We start from the raw sequence: 17,705 nt of genomic DNA on the forward strand, positions 1-17,705 counted from the left end.
GGAACAGTAAAAGCAAAGAAATTATGAAGGGCAAGGCATGCCATTTTCCTAGAAATAAAGGAGGCCACAAGCAAATTAGCCGACTGAAATGCATCCACAGAATTTAGCAATAAATGATACACAAGCTTGGCACTACTATGTAATCCAGTGTATCTTTACTCATGCGAGTGATCTTATGAAGCAAGAGAATTTTGAGTAAGAGTTTGAATAAGTAAATTAAAGCAAAGCTGTATTTACCTATCAAGCAAAACAGCCAGAAGGCTGCTTTTTTCAGAGCAGAAGGTAGACCTGTGCATCAGAAAAAACTTCCTTGCATTTTGGAACCATGTTAGTCAGTCTAACAAAAGATACTACCTATTCCTGTAGACGTCCTCTTTCACGTAACATGTGAGCGCGCACCATACATGATATGTGTTTGCACAAGTAGTACTGAAAGCCTACTTTTTTCCAGTTACCACCCTGACCTCCTTTTGCCTCCAAACCCAGAACAATTAGGAGTCCTCACAGGCCAATGTCAGATGCTATAACAATCATAAAATAGTTGAAACTTCCAGAATTAATGGCTACCATCACAGTTGTCCTCAAATTTCTCTATATTAGAGAGAGAACAACTATAAACCACAACAAATAAATTCCTCCAGGCAGGAAAGCACTGTCACTGTCTATTAAGAGCAGAAAAGCTACTTTGTTTAGGTGTTTCACAATTCTAGTGTTTTCTTTTCCGCTTATGCTTAATCATACCCTTTTCCATGGAGTGGAAGTCACTTTTCAGATCCGTTCCTTCTCTCAGTCTTGAAACTAAAAGTTAAAAATAATACAGATGCAGCTCCAGGTAAGTAAAACTCTGCCAAAACTTTGCATCTAATCATCAGGCACCCTCCATACTCAAATGCCAGCAACAGATTTCTTAGTTTCCCTATTTTATTTCCATCTTTCTCTGTTTAACATTTCTGCTTCCCCAAGAATTAAGCTCATCGTTCTACCATGTGTTTTCTCTGCCTCCTTTTAGTTTTCCAGTTTTGGGGACAGAAGATTGAAAGGATGCAGAATCACAGTCAATTTTGCTCACATAAATCTGTACCTGCTTACATTAACAGATACTAAGCACAACCTGGGTCTCCTGGGTTTCCTGCAGTGCCATCAGGGCACTCCCACATCACTACTGCATCCTCTGCATCTTGAACCTTCCCAATGCTCTCCTAGAAATCCCCCCAGCAGTAATCTCACAGAGCCAGCAGAAGAAGCAGGAGATGCTCCCGGCAGCATTGGATGTCAAGTGACTATTCCCATTACATGCCTTCGCTTCTCTTGCTCTTTCAATTGCAATGCAAGAAATGAGAATACAATCCCATACCCGCTAAGGTCAGTTAGAAACACTACCACCAAACTAAGACAGAGGTTTCACCCCATGGCTGATATAAGCCTAAGGCTACTCACAGTCCTCCAACACCAACAAGAATCTTGATTAACACCATTAGTTCTCCAGCAGATTCAGGGAGCTTGGACTTACACTATTGGCTTACATTTAAGCATCCAATCCAGCTCCAATTAGTGTCAAGGGGAAAAATTGCACTCACTCTAAAAACTGCAAAAGTGGGTTCTAGATGCTCACCCAGTGAAGGACTCCATCTCCACACTGCACGTAACACCCTCTTTTCAAAGAGCACGGCAAGTCTGTCTTTATTAACATTTTCTTCATTACCACTCAGTTCACCACCATGTGAAGCAAGTTCCAGCAATTACCAGGTGGATCAACCTGCCCCAATGGTAACCCAGGAAAACCTCATCTCAGCCAGGTCAGGATCATCAAGAAGTTAGCAGAACTACTAATTCAAGTACAGTCCTGTTGGAGGTTGGCTGGAGCCTTCCCCCATCCCTAAATTATCTGTAGGCAAATACTATGTAAACCCAGTAACAGCTTTTGTTAAGTCCAATCAAGTGGTTAAACTTGTACAGTAAACAGACAACCAAGGGAGGCATATATTTTAATGGTAGATGTGGAAACAAAGGAATTTTGATTAGCCTTGGGACTGGAGGGGGCAAAAACACTGGTTTAGGATTTTTCCCAGGATATGCATATTAAGAACTTGTCCTTTTACCCTCTGTGTAATTTTTTTTTTTTTTTAATATGTGGAAAGCAGAATTAGGCCACATTTGACCAAACCTCCAGAGCCTAGCTGGAACCAACAGTGACTGGAGCACAGCAACTTGTTAACACTTGTACTTCTGCTCATAACAGGATTTCACTAGTGAGCAATGCATTTTCTGTAGCTCTATCAGTGGCTTAAATAAACCGTTTCTCTACAAGCAGGGGCCTTTCCCTCTGCTTCGTTTTAAAACCTGAACTCATTGTTTACTTTCTTTAATATGAACTGGAAATAACTTCTGCGTAAAGAAGCTCCAACTGTTACACTTCTGAAGCAGCCTTCGTTATCAGTACCAGACTCAAGGAGAACACAACTGCAGGTGATGCTACAAAGGCAGCCAAGATCAACCCCACTGTAAATTGCCCAGGAGAACATGCAGGTAGGGTGGGTTTATGAGACCAGGACTGAGATTATTTCACCCCCAGCACACCCAAGCAAGCCCTTCAGGTCTCCTGAGTGGCCTTTATCCAGCAAAGGAAACACTCCTCTGCCACAAAGGCTGCCTTACATTTGTACTTGCTATTCTGCTTCAGTAGCAATAAGTCCTTTACTGTTTGTTCAGCTCTTGAAAGTTCTATAAAGCATTCACCATTCACCTGCCACACTGAACAAACTGAGCCCTTTGAAATGAAAATCTAAAAGTAAATGTGTTAGTCAACTGGCTGCTGCTGCAACAAGCCTGCCAGACACCAGTGCGAGCCTTCAGGCAGGTAATTCACTTCAACGAGACTGGCAAACAACAGTATGTTTTATTTAATTGGGATGAACAGAAGAGATAAACCTCACAGCAGGACAGGTAATGACAACATTTCAAAAATAATTCATGCCCAGGTAATAAAAGGGCAAATTTCAATTACATAAAAAGCTAAAAAGTTGACTTAACACATCCAAAGGGGAAAAGAAAAAAATTAATCATTGTACTGCATATGATTAACAAGTGGCATTTACAAGCTCTGCAAATTGGTCTTTCTGTTGCCTAATCTGTGGCTAGAAAGGAAAAGGTTTTCTTTCTAAGCAAATGCAAACAATATAACGAAGCTACTTATCACCAGATTCAGATGAGTATTGCAGTGCTATCCAAAATAAGTCATACAGTGGAAAGCTAATGCCATACACCAATTCACTGTACTGCAACGAGATTTGTGAGCCTGTTCTGAACAGCATCACCCAGTTTCCAACCCCCTTGGGTCCCTTTGTTTGCATTTCAGAAAACAAACCATTGCAAGAGGTCAAAGCTCGAGCCTTCTGTAGCTGGAAATGTCACGAGAGACCATTTAGTCTCTGCACATCCTTCTACTCTCTAGAATAAAAAGACTCCAAAAAAACACCATAATTCACTGCTGCACATATATATACACATCTAGATGTTGTCAAGAAGATGTAGTTCATAAAACTTGCATCACCTTATTTGCCTAAGAGAACAAGGAACGAGCTTCTCTGCATTTACTAATGGACATCAGGAAAGAAGACACACAAGAACCTACTTCTGGGCTCTAAAAGTACATTGAATAAATGCACACGCTACAGAGAGCTCTGAGCTAGTCCTCACTTGGCTCCAGCTCCCACCTACATCCTCCGAGTCCACTCCAACAACGCACACACCAGAACCAGATCCTTCCCTCCACCACCATGTCAGTCAAGATTTAACAGGAGTCTGTAATGGGTTTTATATTATTAGTATTTCATTACTCCAGTGCATTTACTAGGGTACAAGGGAACATAATAGCCATCCTTTTTCAGAGGCATTTAAGGAGAATACTGACAGAGTAATGAGGGGTTGATGTAGGCATTTTTATAAGACAGTTCAATTATTGTAGGTAATTAATACTCTTTTGTTTAAGAGAATATTATAATACATGAAGAAATTTATTATCTTTTAGAGATTGCAGGCTAATGCATGAGACCAAGAGATTATTTTTTTTAAAAAAATGTGGTCTCTCTTTTTCAAATATTGTAATGAACTAAAACAGATTTCACAAACTGGAATTGGGAGGAAAGATATAAATTAACTAGAGCAGTAAAAGTAGCCAAGTAAACAATTAAGAGCCCATTTATCAAAACAGAGGTAAATATTAATTCTACAGTATGAGAAAGTCTTACCATTCACAGAGCTAGCAGATAAGGTAGCTTTTAAAAACATTTACTATAATAACCAATCATTGGGTGCCACCCACCCCAAGCACTTGACTTAGTTAATTTAACCAGGCTGAAGCCACTTACCCAGGTTTAACCTAAAAGTTAATTTGGCACCAAACAATAGATAAAACCAAGCCAAAGCCTCATCTATGATAAGACAATTTGTATTTACACAAGCTTAATGCCATCTAAAAAACATCTTTTTTTTTTTTTATAACCAATTCAGAGGATGGCATGAACATCTGCTTTCACTTCAAGACATTAATTTTCAATTATTGAAGAAAAACAAAATAAATCCTGACAAATTACTGGTAACTGTGGAATCTTTTGTTACTCTATTAGTTTATAATAGTAATTTGGAAATCCTACAATTAACATCCTAACAAGAGCTCTCTGATTATTTTTTGCATGTCATCTGAAGCAATTCAGCAGTGAATTATGTTCTTTAACTTGTACTGATTGTACACAAAAATATTTGTAGAAAAAAATAGAAGGCATTCTCCAAGAGCCACTACCATTACATGGTAATTGTTTTTCATCGATGGCTTTATACATAGCATCACTAAAAAGATGAGATTTCTATTTTCTTCCCATGCACATTTAAACCTATTGCATTACCTTTCCCCCTTTTTTCAATTTTTGGCCATGTTTATTCATTATATTCGTCAAGACCAATGGAAACAGGCCACAATTAAAAGGCGTTTGCATGCAGGCACGAGTTTCAATCAGTAAAACCAGTTAAATACCACCCAGATCCCATCCAGGAAAGCATACCGGAGGGAGAGAAAGGCAGGAAAATGGGACTTGGGGAGTTCAGGGGAGAACACTGCTAGGCTTGTAGCAAAATACACAGGCAAAAATTAAAAACTGCGGGCTAATCCCTGAAGGAAGTGCTCAGTGTACTGCATGGATTCAAATGTTCTCAGGGCACCAGCCCCACAATAAAACACCAACACCTCCAATTATTCCTAATCCCCCAAAAGCTACACTTGATAAAGAACAATCAAGAGCGTAATCTTATTTGAGTTATACCAATTTTAGCTGCTGCTTTCACTGTATCAATAAAATTCCACCAAAACTTGAATGAACTGTAAAATTAAAGGATAATCGCACAAGTCTCTTGTATTTGGCAATTATGATTATACTTGTCAAAATTTAATTTGTAGACTGTACCGTTCCAGTACCTTTAGGTTCTTCTCTATCAACTGGGAAAAAAGGAAAATTATATCTTTAAGACAAGTATGAGAGACATTGTTACTTCCACAGTCAACTCTGTAACTGAGCTCCGACATTGTATAATTGACTTTGCAAGCAGAACAACAGCAATATAACAAAGAAAATGTCAGTGTTTTCACAGCGCTAATCTATAGCACTAGGAGGGCCTCCTGCTGTCAGCCAGAGCTGACAATACAATAGCTTTCAAAGGGATATTACCATCGCGCTTTTATTCTTGACATCAATCAAGACAAAGAGAATCCTTTTCACGAGACATTCAAAAATCAAACCTTTGTATGAGCAGATAGGTAAAACAGCATTCCTTTAAAGAAGATCATTCATAGCAATCAACTAATTGGAACTCAGCAAATGGTTGAAGTATTTTTATTTACTTTGCAGATAACGAAGTAGCGAGCAACCCCCCTTTTCTCTTCTTGACTGACACAAATGAGGCAGGTAGGGTGTAAATCGAAAGTTTCTATCAGCAGTTTTTTGCCAACTGAAAGCAAAAAAATATGACAGCAATTCTGCTACTCCAAGTAGGGTAACGAAACCAGACTTAATTAGTGCATTCTTTTGCAAAACAGTTTGATTACTGACTAGCACGTTTATGCACAGAATATCCTTGCAAGCCGACAGCAATTTGCAGAACTGTCAAATTCAGCAACCAAAGTGCATCTGATGCTTAAAAACTTGTGCGAACACGAGCCCAGTCCCCACAAACTGCAGTCGAGTAATTCCTCAATTACCATTACATGGGACTGGAAGCCTACAAGTTACTGTTACCAGCATCTCAGCACTTCACTTTACAGAAGTGCTTCCAAAGGCCCCAAGTTGTAGCATGAGAAGCTACAGTTCAATCAATGAGAACGATGAGCACCTGCCTTCCTCAGCCCCCACAGTCCATTGGGTGCCAGCCGCTCCTGGGAGCTGGCAGCACAGAACAAACTTTTAAGGACACAGGCGTTGACACTGCTCCCTGTCACTTGAAACAGGAGACAGACAGCATGCTTTGGTATTCATAACTCTGTTACAGTTCTGGGGTTGAAGACCACATGGTTTTAATAACGCTGAGCAAGGTACAACTCTTCCCTACAGAAAACAGATAAAGCCCTCAGCAGATGAGGTTACTGGCAGCAGGGCAAAAGAAGGGTCTGTCCCAAGGAAAATTACTTTCATGGGCTTCACCTGTGATGCAAAGTAAAGCTTCAGAACAGGCCAGAGGTTTACTCCATCACCACTACCACCACACTGTCACTGATACGCTTATTTTGTAAGCCAACAAAAACAACCTCTCCTACTTTCACTCTGTCCTTATCAATCTGAAACAACCTTCCTTTAAGCCAAGCAGAACTTTGTCCCCAACCACCAGCTATAAGGTTACTATCTCCAAGTTTGCACAAACTAATGGTCAAAACAAATCAGCGTATTATATTGCAAATCATAAATCCTATGTCAGGGGAAGGTCCACAGCTACTGCTGAAGTTACAGCTGCAGGAATTACTGCAAGTTTCTGCCAGGCTAAACCTGAGACCTGATAATACAGCACGGGGGCCACATGACCTGCAGCTTTGCTGGCATCCAGGTTTGGTTTGCAATCACTTCATTTTAAATAACATGCACCTAAGAGTTGTCAACATTTGATACTTTGTCAAAGTCAGTCGCTTCTTTAATGTCCGACAGCATTGCTCCCAGTTAATGTGCAGTCAGCTTGCCTTTTGCACATAGAATAATCACTTTCATCACAGGCACACACTGATTCTATTTTAGTGGGTAATCTTTCTGAATGAAAAGGGATGCACAAATCTCAGTAGTGGTTAATAAATTGCAAAGTTGCTATACAAAGTGAAATAAATATATGGAAAATTGAAACATGGTAAATTATTTTAAGTCCTAAATGCTACACATATATCCCCATAATTTATTCTTGCTTTCTTCTCAGTTGAATTGGGAAACCTGTGACCTCAGAGTGCCTTTATTTATTACATCTCAATTATTTCCATGGAAACGTGTACTGTGGTAATCTACTGGGTTGCCAGCTACCTAAACCACAAAATGTGTAAGACAGACTTTTAAAAAGCAGATGATATGGATGAATATAAGGAAAGGAAGAAAACCTTTATCCTACATACACATATGAGTTGCCTCCCATTACCCAAAATTTCACCCAGATTAAGCTCATTCCTTAGACTCCCTGTTCCTCAGCTCATGCTAAGACCTGTAATTTACAGCCACCTTACGCTGAAGCTGAACACACATATTTTTGTGGCTAGAGACTACAGAAATATTTAGAATCTTTAAAAGCTAGGCTTCACCCAGCTCGCTGTTGCAAAGACCTTCTAGATATTTCTACATTACAGCGATAATGTTTCTTAGCTATGATTTGCCAGTAATTTACCTGCTTCAATTCATAAAAATGCCCTCGTAAATAGTGAGTGGTCAGTTCTGTATTAGAATTAGGGTCAAAATTTCATTACAAAGTATCAACACATTGTCAGAGATATTGCCACCTAAAAAGTAATGAGGTAGAAAACAAGTAACTAACAAATGGTAAATATCTAACATTATTATGGCATGAGATGTTAATGTTTATGGAGCTTCTAGAGCAGACAAGGTTTTCACTGGCATAGAACTATTTCCTGAACGTTAAATGTGACACTTTAGTACAGAAAAACATTTTAAACTCCAGAGGCCTGGCCACTAAATGTGATCCCCTCATCTGAGGGAAGTCATGACCGGAGGCCTGTGCCACTGCTCTCAAACTGCAATCCGTTTTAGTTTCAAACAATGTATTTCAGAGCATCACCTAGAAATAGCTCTAGCTCTGCTCTTCTGCCCACAGACAGTAGCATTCATCTACCAATTACTGAAGTAGCTCCTTTAGCAGAGATTGTCTGAGATTGCAGAGGGTCACAATGCCAGGCTGCAAACCTGCCCCACAGCACAATGCTAGAAGGTACTGTTAGGGCGGGGCGGGGAGAGAATGATTAAAGGTTTTGTATAAAGATGAAGGAATGAGTTTACAAAAACTTCGAAAATATTTGAAGCATGTACGATTTACTTTGCAATAATCTGTTAAAGAGTGGACATTTCACAATATAAAATGGCCTGGATGGGATTTCAATTCATTCTTTAGCTGGTCAATTAACTGCGTGCTAATTTTGTCCTCCCACAAGTTATTTAATTACGAATACTTTAGACTTTTTGGTTTATCTTTTGGGCATGCTAAGTTATGATCCTTTTGTGCTTCTACAACAAAGCCCCCAGACCACTGAGTTTGCGACTTCTGCTTTGTGAAGAGGACAATAAAGCCATACCCGACATCAGCTAACCTCATCGTGGCTGGGAGCGAAAGGCTTCTGAAATCACGCCTTCCAATTTTGCACCAATTCACTTAACTCAAAAAGCTGGCAAGGCGTGCAATACTGCGCGGGACTGGTCCCGGCCCTCCCTTTACGTTTCACCAGCAGCTGTTTTCTTATGGAGCTAAACGGGAGGTTTTATACACCCCTTCGCTGTGGATGGTGAAGAAAATGCGAAGATTATATTTAACCTTTATTAATGCCGCTCTTACTAAATTTAGCTGTTGTTTCTTCAAGCCTAAGCAAGTTTTCAGCCCTTACAATCAAGCCTGTTTTAATTCTCCCCTTCTTTCACCACCCTTACGCGCATTGGACAGCGGGAGGAAACGGTCGGCGCTACTATTCCCAATCATAAAGAAACATTAATTTTAAGTTAACCAGCTAGAACACGCGTGTGCTCCGTTCCTCCCTTCCCCAGCCCACCGACGCGCCACCGCGAAAACTTTCCTCCTTCCCCGCTTCAACGATGCTACCCGGCTTCTTTCATCAATTATCGCGACACGTGTCGCCAGCGAATCTCGGCCGGCACCGCGGTACCCACACGCACCCCGGAACGGACGGCGGGCGGGCTGCCCACGCATTCGCCCCGCGTGGGTAGCCCGCCCGCCCGCCGTCCGTTCCGGGGCGGGGGGGGGGGGCTTCGCCACCACCGGCCCGTACCGGGGGGGGGGTGTGGAATTTGCAATCCCCGCCAAGCCGGGACCCGGCCCTGATTGGCCGCGTCGCGGCGGCTGCCCGGGCCCGGGAGGCGGCGGGGGCCGGCGGAGGATGCCTTACCTTTCACCGAGCGGGGCTTGGCTTGCTTCCTCCTGGACATGTCCGGGCGGCGTGGCTCGTCCTCCTCTTCCTCGTCTTCCTCCCGTCCCTGCCTTTCCTTCCTCTCCCTGCTTTCTTTCTCCCCCCCCCACCCCAAACTTTGCGAGGCGAAGCGGTAGCAGCAGCAGAGGGATCGATTATTTTATTTTCTCACTTCTTTTGCCTGTTGCAATGCGGCAAGTTCAACTCCTCTTCCCACCCCCTCGGGCACCCTCCCCCCAGGGAACAAAAATTTTTTTAAAAATAGAATTACAGTCGCAATTTTCCTTTTTTTTTTTTTTCCTTCCTCCCCTTGGATGTGCAAATACTACCGACGCAAAGCGAGCCTGGCCCGCGCCCACACCCGCTTTTTTTGTTCTCTTTAAAGTTTGCAGGCGCCCTGCGGCTCCCAGTCCGGCTCGCACTTTCGGAATAATAATTAAAAAAAAAAAGAACAGAGCCCTGCGCGGGGTCCCTGGGTTTGGGGTGGGGGAGGGCGCGCGGAGAGAATTAAGTGTCTAAACCCACGCCGAGCCCCGGCCCCGGCGATCCGGGGGTGCGACCTTGTTGCGATTCTCCTAAACCCTCCGCCAGCCGCGCTCGGCCCCCTCCCTCCCGCTCTGTCCGCTCGCCCCCGGGTGCCTCTCCCTTCCTCGTCCCCGCCGCTGGCCGGGGAGGGCGACGAGTCCTTTTTTATGCGGGCGGCGGGGGCCGAGGGGCGGCCGCCCCGTCCCCCCGGCGCGGTGCGGCCGGCCGCGCGCGGCGCGGAGCTGGGCGGGCGGGCGGGTGGGCTCCCCGCGGCCGGCCGCGCTCGCCGCCGCCTTCCCCTGCACGCACGCACTTCGCGGAACAAGGTAAGTGCTTCTTTGCATCGATGCCGGGGCCGCTAGCTGCCTCCATGGGTTATTCGCTGGAAGCTGGCACCGCTCCTGCCTTCATTGCTGCCGCTGCTGCCCTGGGTTTTTATTTTCTTTAGCTCTCGCCAGCCTCCCTCTCTTTTCTTTGTCCTGGCTCCTTTTCCTCCTCCTGATCTTGCTGCTGGGGCTGCAGTGCAGACACACATAATAAAGCCAGGCTTGGCTGGAAATGTAGCTGAGTCCCAGCAGGAGGATGTGAGGAGTGGAGTCCCGGCGGGGGAGCGCTCTGATCCCGTAGGGAGCCCCGCGCAGCCTGCGCCGATCAGACGGAGAGAGAGCCAACAGCACCGAGCCATGGACGGCCCGGGAAATACAGCGGCCTCCCGCAAAACGCGGACTCGCCGCCGCGGACCGGACTCGCCGCCGCCGCGCGGAACGGCGCGGAACGGCCACCCGGCCCCCGCCCCGGCGGAGCCTCCACGGCCGGTCCCGCAGCTGCTTTCGATCCGCGTCGGGGGTGGGCGGTGAAACCTCCCCCGAACGCGAACGGCTCAGCGGCCGCGGGGAAAGCTGGGGGAGGTTATCCCACCTTCCTTCTGCTGCTCGGCTGCTACTGGAGGGCTGGAAGGGAAGATTTATTTACTCTGCCTTTCCCAACGGGTTAAATTTAGCAGGAGCCAGAGTCGCTGCACCCATCTGCTGGGAAGGTTTCTTCTAGAAAAATCCTAAGTGCTTTAAACTTGTTATCCCACGGAGCACTCCGTGCCAAGTTATGAATAAAATCGCTCAAAATAAATGCTCGATGAGTTTCCTCTCCCACTTAGACTGGGCTTGTTTGTTTTGAGCAGTCTTTACTGCCTTGCAGGACCAGGGCACTGCCGATGCTGTGCATACTGCACCCTGACCAGTGTGCAAGGGGCTGCATCTCCACGTGTCCTCTCCCCGGCACGTGATGTGCCCGTGCCATCATAAGAGTCCAGGCAATCGTACATCCAGGTGTCAAAAGAGAAGGTGTGTCTCACGGAAGGAATTGAGGCGGGGTTTATTTGCAGATACTGTGAAAATAGCCCTGGCAGAAGTATCCCCATCTGGCCACCCAGGCCAGGCCCCTGCGCAGCAGGAAGGGTGCGTAGGCTCGGATCAGAGGGATGCAGGGGGCTTGTGTGAAGGCACTGCTTCCCTACTAATGATCTTCACCTGGAAAACATCATCCTCTTTTTTTATTCCCCACACCAAAAGAAACCCAAACAACTCAGGAATGAGTTTGTCGTTTGATCAAGTGAATTCAGCACAGAACTCTGAAAATTTTTCTTAATGCAGCATTGCATCTGAATGAAAGTTTAGTGGTGATTTTGTGGTTTCTTAAGGTTTGACAAAGTACTGGGTTTATTAATGTCCTAATAAAGGTTTACAGTTTCGTCCTACTGAATGGCTCCAGATTACCACCATAGACTGGACATACAGTAAAAAATGTTTCATGTAACACCGCTATAATCAAGACAAAGTTTCACTACATCACCGTGTTAAATATCAAACTGGGGGTTCAGAAAGGCTAACCTGGGACAAAGACGGATTGTTAAAGAGCCTGTGGCCCCAATTCTGATCCCAGTAAAAAATGGGGATAGCTCTAGTCAACGGAGATTTACTGTTACAAAAACCAATGTGATACCAGTTTCTATAAACACCTAAGCAGGGCTGACAAGGAAAAAAATTGTTGTGATATTGATCCAACCAGGATCGTTGGTAAATTTGGTCAGCATGACCCTAGCTTCATATCCGTTCAGCATCATAGTCAGATCAGGAACTGAATTACTTCTGTATCCTCGCTATTGGAGAGGCTTAATCCCCAGGCTATCAAATTGTTTCTGTTCTCTCACTGGCCCAATGAATATTTAATTATTCTTACAAAGCAGAACAGCTTCAGCAGGACAGATTCTCATCCCAGAATGTGCCTGTGGTCGGGCACTCTCAGAGGATTTCAGAGACCCAAATTCAAATCCCCATGCAATCAGGCAAAGAGGGGATTTCAACCTCAGTTTTTACACATTCCACTTGGCAATTAATTCCCAAGCCTTGTTGCCACCCTAAGCCTCTTTGCCATCTAGCCCTCTGCCCCCACATTTTCTATTCTTCTTTTAAAATTATTTTAAATGCCACAATTTAAATGAACCATTTCTACACCTTTCACACCCTTTTTTCAATTCACTAAGAATTCTATAAATTTTAATTTTAAATTATTTCTTTTTTGCCTTTTCTCTTGCTAGAGGACCAATGAGAAGGTTTATTTGCAAGCCCCTACCTGGTTTGGAGCAGCTGCTGGCAAGGTGCGAAGCCCTGGTCTGAGCAACCCAAACCCCTCCCATGAAAATGGTTGAAGTTCACTCTCACAGCTGTTGTCAAAGCAGGAGCACCCTTGAAAACATTGCTTTCCATGCTGGCATCTGTTGAAAAATACCTGGTTTATAGCTGGAGATACAGAAAGCGGGACTGCAGGTTTGACATAAAAAAAATGAAACACATACATAAATCTCTCTTTAAATGTAGAGCACACATATATAATTATTAATTCATCCCTCTCTCTTATCTTCAAACCCAGCAATACACTGATTTCCTCCAGGCCCTGCTCTATAAGTACATCTCTGTTCCACAGAGTTTTTCAACATGTGCCTAAATGCTTTGCTGCTCTATTGTCACAACACATCGTTTGTGTATCTCCTGCAGATATATGTACAGGGAGTTTATGTGGTTCCCCTTGCCTCTGGTCCCACAGCCACTCTTGAGCAAAGAAAGCCCTGTAACCCTGCCAAGCCCCCCAGAGAAATGCAGAGTTCACCCATCCTGGCTCTCTTGCCAACAACAGAACTGAAACTCACATTGTCATTTAAATACATACATTCCAAGAGCGCTAATAACAAGGGAAGACTTCACAGGCTTTATTGAAATATTTAAGGCAAATTACACCAGCCTGTACGCTAATTTAATAAAAATACATTTAATAATTTCATTATGGTAATTTAAGAATGCAACAAAAATACATTTTGAAGCTATTATCAATCTTGTTTCCTCACAGATGCCTTTCTTTTGTATTCTGGGGAATTTTAATAGAAGTGCAAAGCTGAGAGTGCCAAAGTGCAGAGCTGTTCTCTCCAGGAGAGAACCAAGAGCCCTCCTGCAGCTCCAGATTATGTCTGTGCCTCATCAGGTTGCTGGGACAATTTGGATGCCGAATTCTCTGCTTGGAACCCCTTTTGGGGATGTCACTGTCCTATATCATACGTGACACAGCTCCTATACTATACACAATGCAGCTGCTGGTGAGAGGAAAACAGCACTGAGATGCAGTGGAGACCCCTGAGCTCAGCATGGCTTGTCTGAAGATGGGATTTGCCGGTGGAGGCAACAGACAGCTTCACAGCATCTGCCACCTCCTCCATCAAATTTCCTATCCAAGGCCTTTGAGGCTGACACAGAGGCACCAAGTCCCGATGGGGGGGGGAACATGGTGGGCCTTGCCCCTCTGCTTGATGCCACACTCCTCCTCAAAGACACCAGTGCTTGTATGAAAATGCTTTTTCATGGAGGGGAAAATTGATACATGTGCTCGCTTTTCATGCCACCTAACTTGAGATTATGATTTCGTTTTGCGCTGCTCTCTTCTCTCACCTGCATGCACAGTGAATGTAATTTTTAAAGTTTGATGATGTTTTCAGGAAGATACTACCCACAGCAATACTAACAATGAGCTCTTTTCTCTTTGGAAAGTGGTTACACCATCCCGCTATCCCAGGATATTATTCGATCCACACCAGACAGACAGCATCCAAAATATTAGCACTTTGGCTTGAGTTTTCCCCAAACAATTATGTTTAAAGCGGAGAGCTGCCACAGACAATGTTATCTCAGATAGCTCCACCCTGGCAGCATTATAGGAAACCAATGGTTCAGCCTTACTATGGGAAATGCATGCAGCATTAGAGCCTCTCTATAATGTATAGATTTATTGGCATGCAACACTGAGAGCAAACCCCTATACATTTCTATATAGAGACATAGTTATTTTGAAAGTGTTTCAGAATCAGTTTGAAATTACAAGTTACATTAAAATAGCACAGTCGTGTAAAGGCAAAAATAAAAACTTCATGACAGCTAGGATGTTCAACGAGGACTGAGGGAGTTAGGCACCCAATGGACCAAGCCTGCTTTGAGAAATCCAGCCTCAGTAAGGTTTTAAACTTTCTGAAGTCAAAAAGAGGAATACCTTCAACACATACAAGGACTGATCTGGTGGATACCAAATGACCACGCAGGACAGGGAAGATCACCGTAACTGTGGAGCAGCCAGTAACAGAATCAACCTTAAAGAATATATCATACTCATAGACCTAATTAAGAGATGCCACATAATATCTAAGAGAAACATGGCAAAATGCTAATCCCCTGGGAAAAGCTGTACAGCACATTTCATCAGAGGGTTTACAGGCAGCTAAAAAGACCACACAAAATGGGAATAAACCCATGCCACTGAGACCTGGTGCCCACAGCAACTCTACTCTCGCCAGCCCTCCATGCGGCAGGAACCAGTCTGGCTGAGGTTTGACAGAGTTGGGTGAACACCTGAGCTCTCTGGATCTGCAAAGGAATACAGGCACATACAGGAAACTATTAAAGGACTGGATTATTTCTTAAAAAGAGAGAATGTTTCCAAAGCACACAGCACAATGCACTCATTCAGCAGAGAGTCAAATGTCACAGTGGATACAGCTGCAAGACAGTGTCGCTCTTTATCTACAGTAAAATATGTCAAATAGGGAACACAAAGGCATCGTCGGGATAAACACAGGACTGGAGCACACAAAGGCAGGCGGCATCCACAGTGCATCAGACAACCTGAATAAAAGCCCCGACTACAATACCAGCTCAGTTTCTATAGTGTTGAGTTAATGCCTCGAACACTTTACATAAATAAATAACTGGCATCCCACATTTCAGTCATAAGAGAGGACTGACATAGCCTGAAATTCGGGCTACAGAGCAGCAGAAACCAGAGGCACTCTGGAGGGCGGATGTGCACAGAAAAGAAAGGCTTCACATGAAGAGCCGTTGGTGTGTCTGTGGGCAGGATCCAGCCAGAGCACCTGAGTTTACACTTCGGGAAGTTACAGTGAAAAGGAATTGAGATGTTATCCAAGAGCACTGAAAAACAAAGGGAAAGTTTCACTGTGAAACACTTTTACTATGCGCAGGATTATAAACCTGTTCCAACTGCATGGCATGCATGCCATGTGCACTAGCATTAGCATTCATACATCTCTAATAAGCATGGTGATTTTAAATTCCTTTTCACTTGTATACAGCGCTTACTTCAATCAATCATTTTCCTTGTGTTAAAAAAGACATACAATAGTCTGAAATCAAGGCAGAGTAAATGGTGTAGTTAGTGACACTTTTTGAAAAATACTATCATACACTGGAGCTGAATTTAGCTCAAATATCACAAAATACCCATCTGTAGAAGAATCACACACACACCCCTGCACAGTTACAGGAAAACAATCATTATTGATAACAGTGCTTAAGATACAGACCATGAAATACCTTACAAATACAAGCAGGTATTTTTCCCTTTCCATAGTTCACTGAGCAAAGTACTCATTTTGGCCTCTTTTCCAATTAGATGCTGCAGGAAACGGTGTGGGAGTCAGGCAGAGGATCTGCACTTCATGACAAAACTGCTTTTAGCAAGAATTTTTCAGGCTCTGCATCCGCCTTTTGAATATTCCCATAAAGATAACTTACAGCATTATAATGTTACTTAATAACTTAAAACGTTTAGTATAAGAAAGTATCACGTTTCCATATTTTTAACACAGTTCAGAGAAAGTATCTCTCTATGATCGACTTACTCTGGGTTCCTTTTGTCCTGGCTGGACATGGGTCTGTACCACTTCTTAAAGGACATAAGGAATAAAAAATACATTCTCAATTTGAATTAGTTAAAAGCGGGTGAAGCCCTGGTGTACACAAGGTGCTCGATGGCTCTGGGGTTGAGCTGCCCGGTGGACATAGGTTAGGGTCTCGCTCCAGCTGCTGGCTTCGACACAAGTCCCTGGCCCTCACCCGCTCTCGACATCAACTCAGACCCGCCAAGCTCCGACAAGGCTTTTCTGCAATGAGGACGGGTCACAGCATCTTTTTCCCCATGAGAGCAGTTCACTGTGCCCACTGAGACCCCTTCTTACCAGGATTGCAATCAAAGAGCTCATTCACTTTCTGGGGCTTTGTTACTTGGGTGGAAGCTGTCCTTGTACTCAACAGGCATCTTCACTGCTGTCTGACCAGCAGCTGTGGTGGAAAACATGATACATAATTTTATTTACAACTCTGCCTACATTGCTGACTAGAATAATGTTGAGATACAGAGACAGAAAGTTAGCTAAAATGGCAAGGGCAGAGCACGAAGGGTGGAGAGGTTGGAGGAGAGGAGAGGCACAGCCGTGAGGGCAGCACCAGGAACTCAGCAAGGGGCTTCAGGGCAAACCATGGCAGCAGCCTCCAGGGCTGTTCATCCTCCACCAGTACAAAGCCTTTTAAGCGCACTCTTTAAGCTGAATGCTGTGTACTTTTACATAACTGAAGGAGAAAAAATACCCCATTACCAGATAATTAGCACTTGGACTCAGAGTACTTATTTACGGTATTATGGACCCTCCTCCAACATTAGGAGTGATTTATGTGCCCCATATTATCAGGCATCCTTGTTCCTTTTTATGATTATAAATATCTGTGGCATGTATCTGTGTAATGTTTATGAGATGTTCAGAATTAAACTCTGGAGACAGAAGATTTCTCTTTATCCAGAGAAAAGGGTTAGCAACGTTAATAACAGTGGGCACACCACCTTTCCTTACACGTTGTAGTCAAGAAGTCCCATTCCCACTAGACCGAGAACATCTCTCCAAGTGCAACGCGGACTTCCAAAGCTGTTAAACCTAGTCCCAGCAGGGTGTTAGGAAGTGCTGGGAGGCCTCGGGGCAAATTCACCCCGGGAACTGGACCTGGCAGCACCCACACCATGGAAACCATATCAAAGACTTCCAAACATGAACCAGTCAGCGGCAATCTGGACCGGCCTCCTAACAGCAGCCAATGAGCAACCCGTCCCCAGGGTCTAGGCTCTTACAAGCATTTTACAT

At 44.0% G+C, this 17,705-nt stretch overlaps 1 protein-coding gene and 1 long non-coding RNA gene across 3 annotated transcripts in view; one reads left to right on the plus strand and one right to left on the minus strand.

Moving 5' to 3' along the window:
• The window catches only part of ZNF423 (zinc finger protein 423), a 234,545-nt gene extending 224,514 nt beyond the window's left edge, over nucleotides 1-10,031 (minus strand). For both annotated transcript variants that reach the window (XM_075101562.1, XM_075101561.1), the window contains exon 1: nucleotides 9,638-10,031. In XM_075101562.1, coding sequence (XP_074957663.1) covers nucleotides 9,638-9,677 — 40 coding nt within the window. In that variant the 5' untranslated portion in view covers nucleotides 9,678-10,031. The remainder of the gene's footprint in view (nucleotides 1-9,637) is intronic.
• An 8-nt stretch (nucleotides 10,032-10,039) lies between these two features.
• Nucleotides 10,040-17,320, plus strand: LOC142061047 (uncharacterized). Its single transcript, XR_012662030.1, has 4 exons — nucleotides 10,040-10,509; nucleotides 11,378-11,523; nucleotides 12,777-13,005; nucleotides 13,583-17,320. It is a non-coding gene; the product is annotated as an uncharacterized LOC142061047 (long non-coding RNA).
• The last annotated feature ends 385 nt before the right edge of the window (nucleotides 17,321-17,705 follow it).

The sequence above is a fragment of the Phalacrocorax aristotelis genome, chromosome 8 (genome assembly GCF_949628215.1).
Source record: "Phalacrocorax aristotelis chromosome 8, bGulAri2.1, whole genome shotgun sequence".
Classification (NCBI taxonomy): Eukaryota; Metazoa; Chordata; class Aves; order Suliformes; family Phalacrocoracidae; genus Phalacrocorax; species Phalacrocorax aristotelis.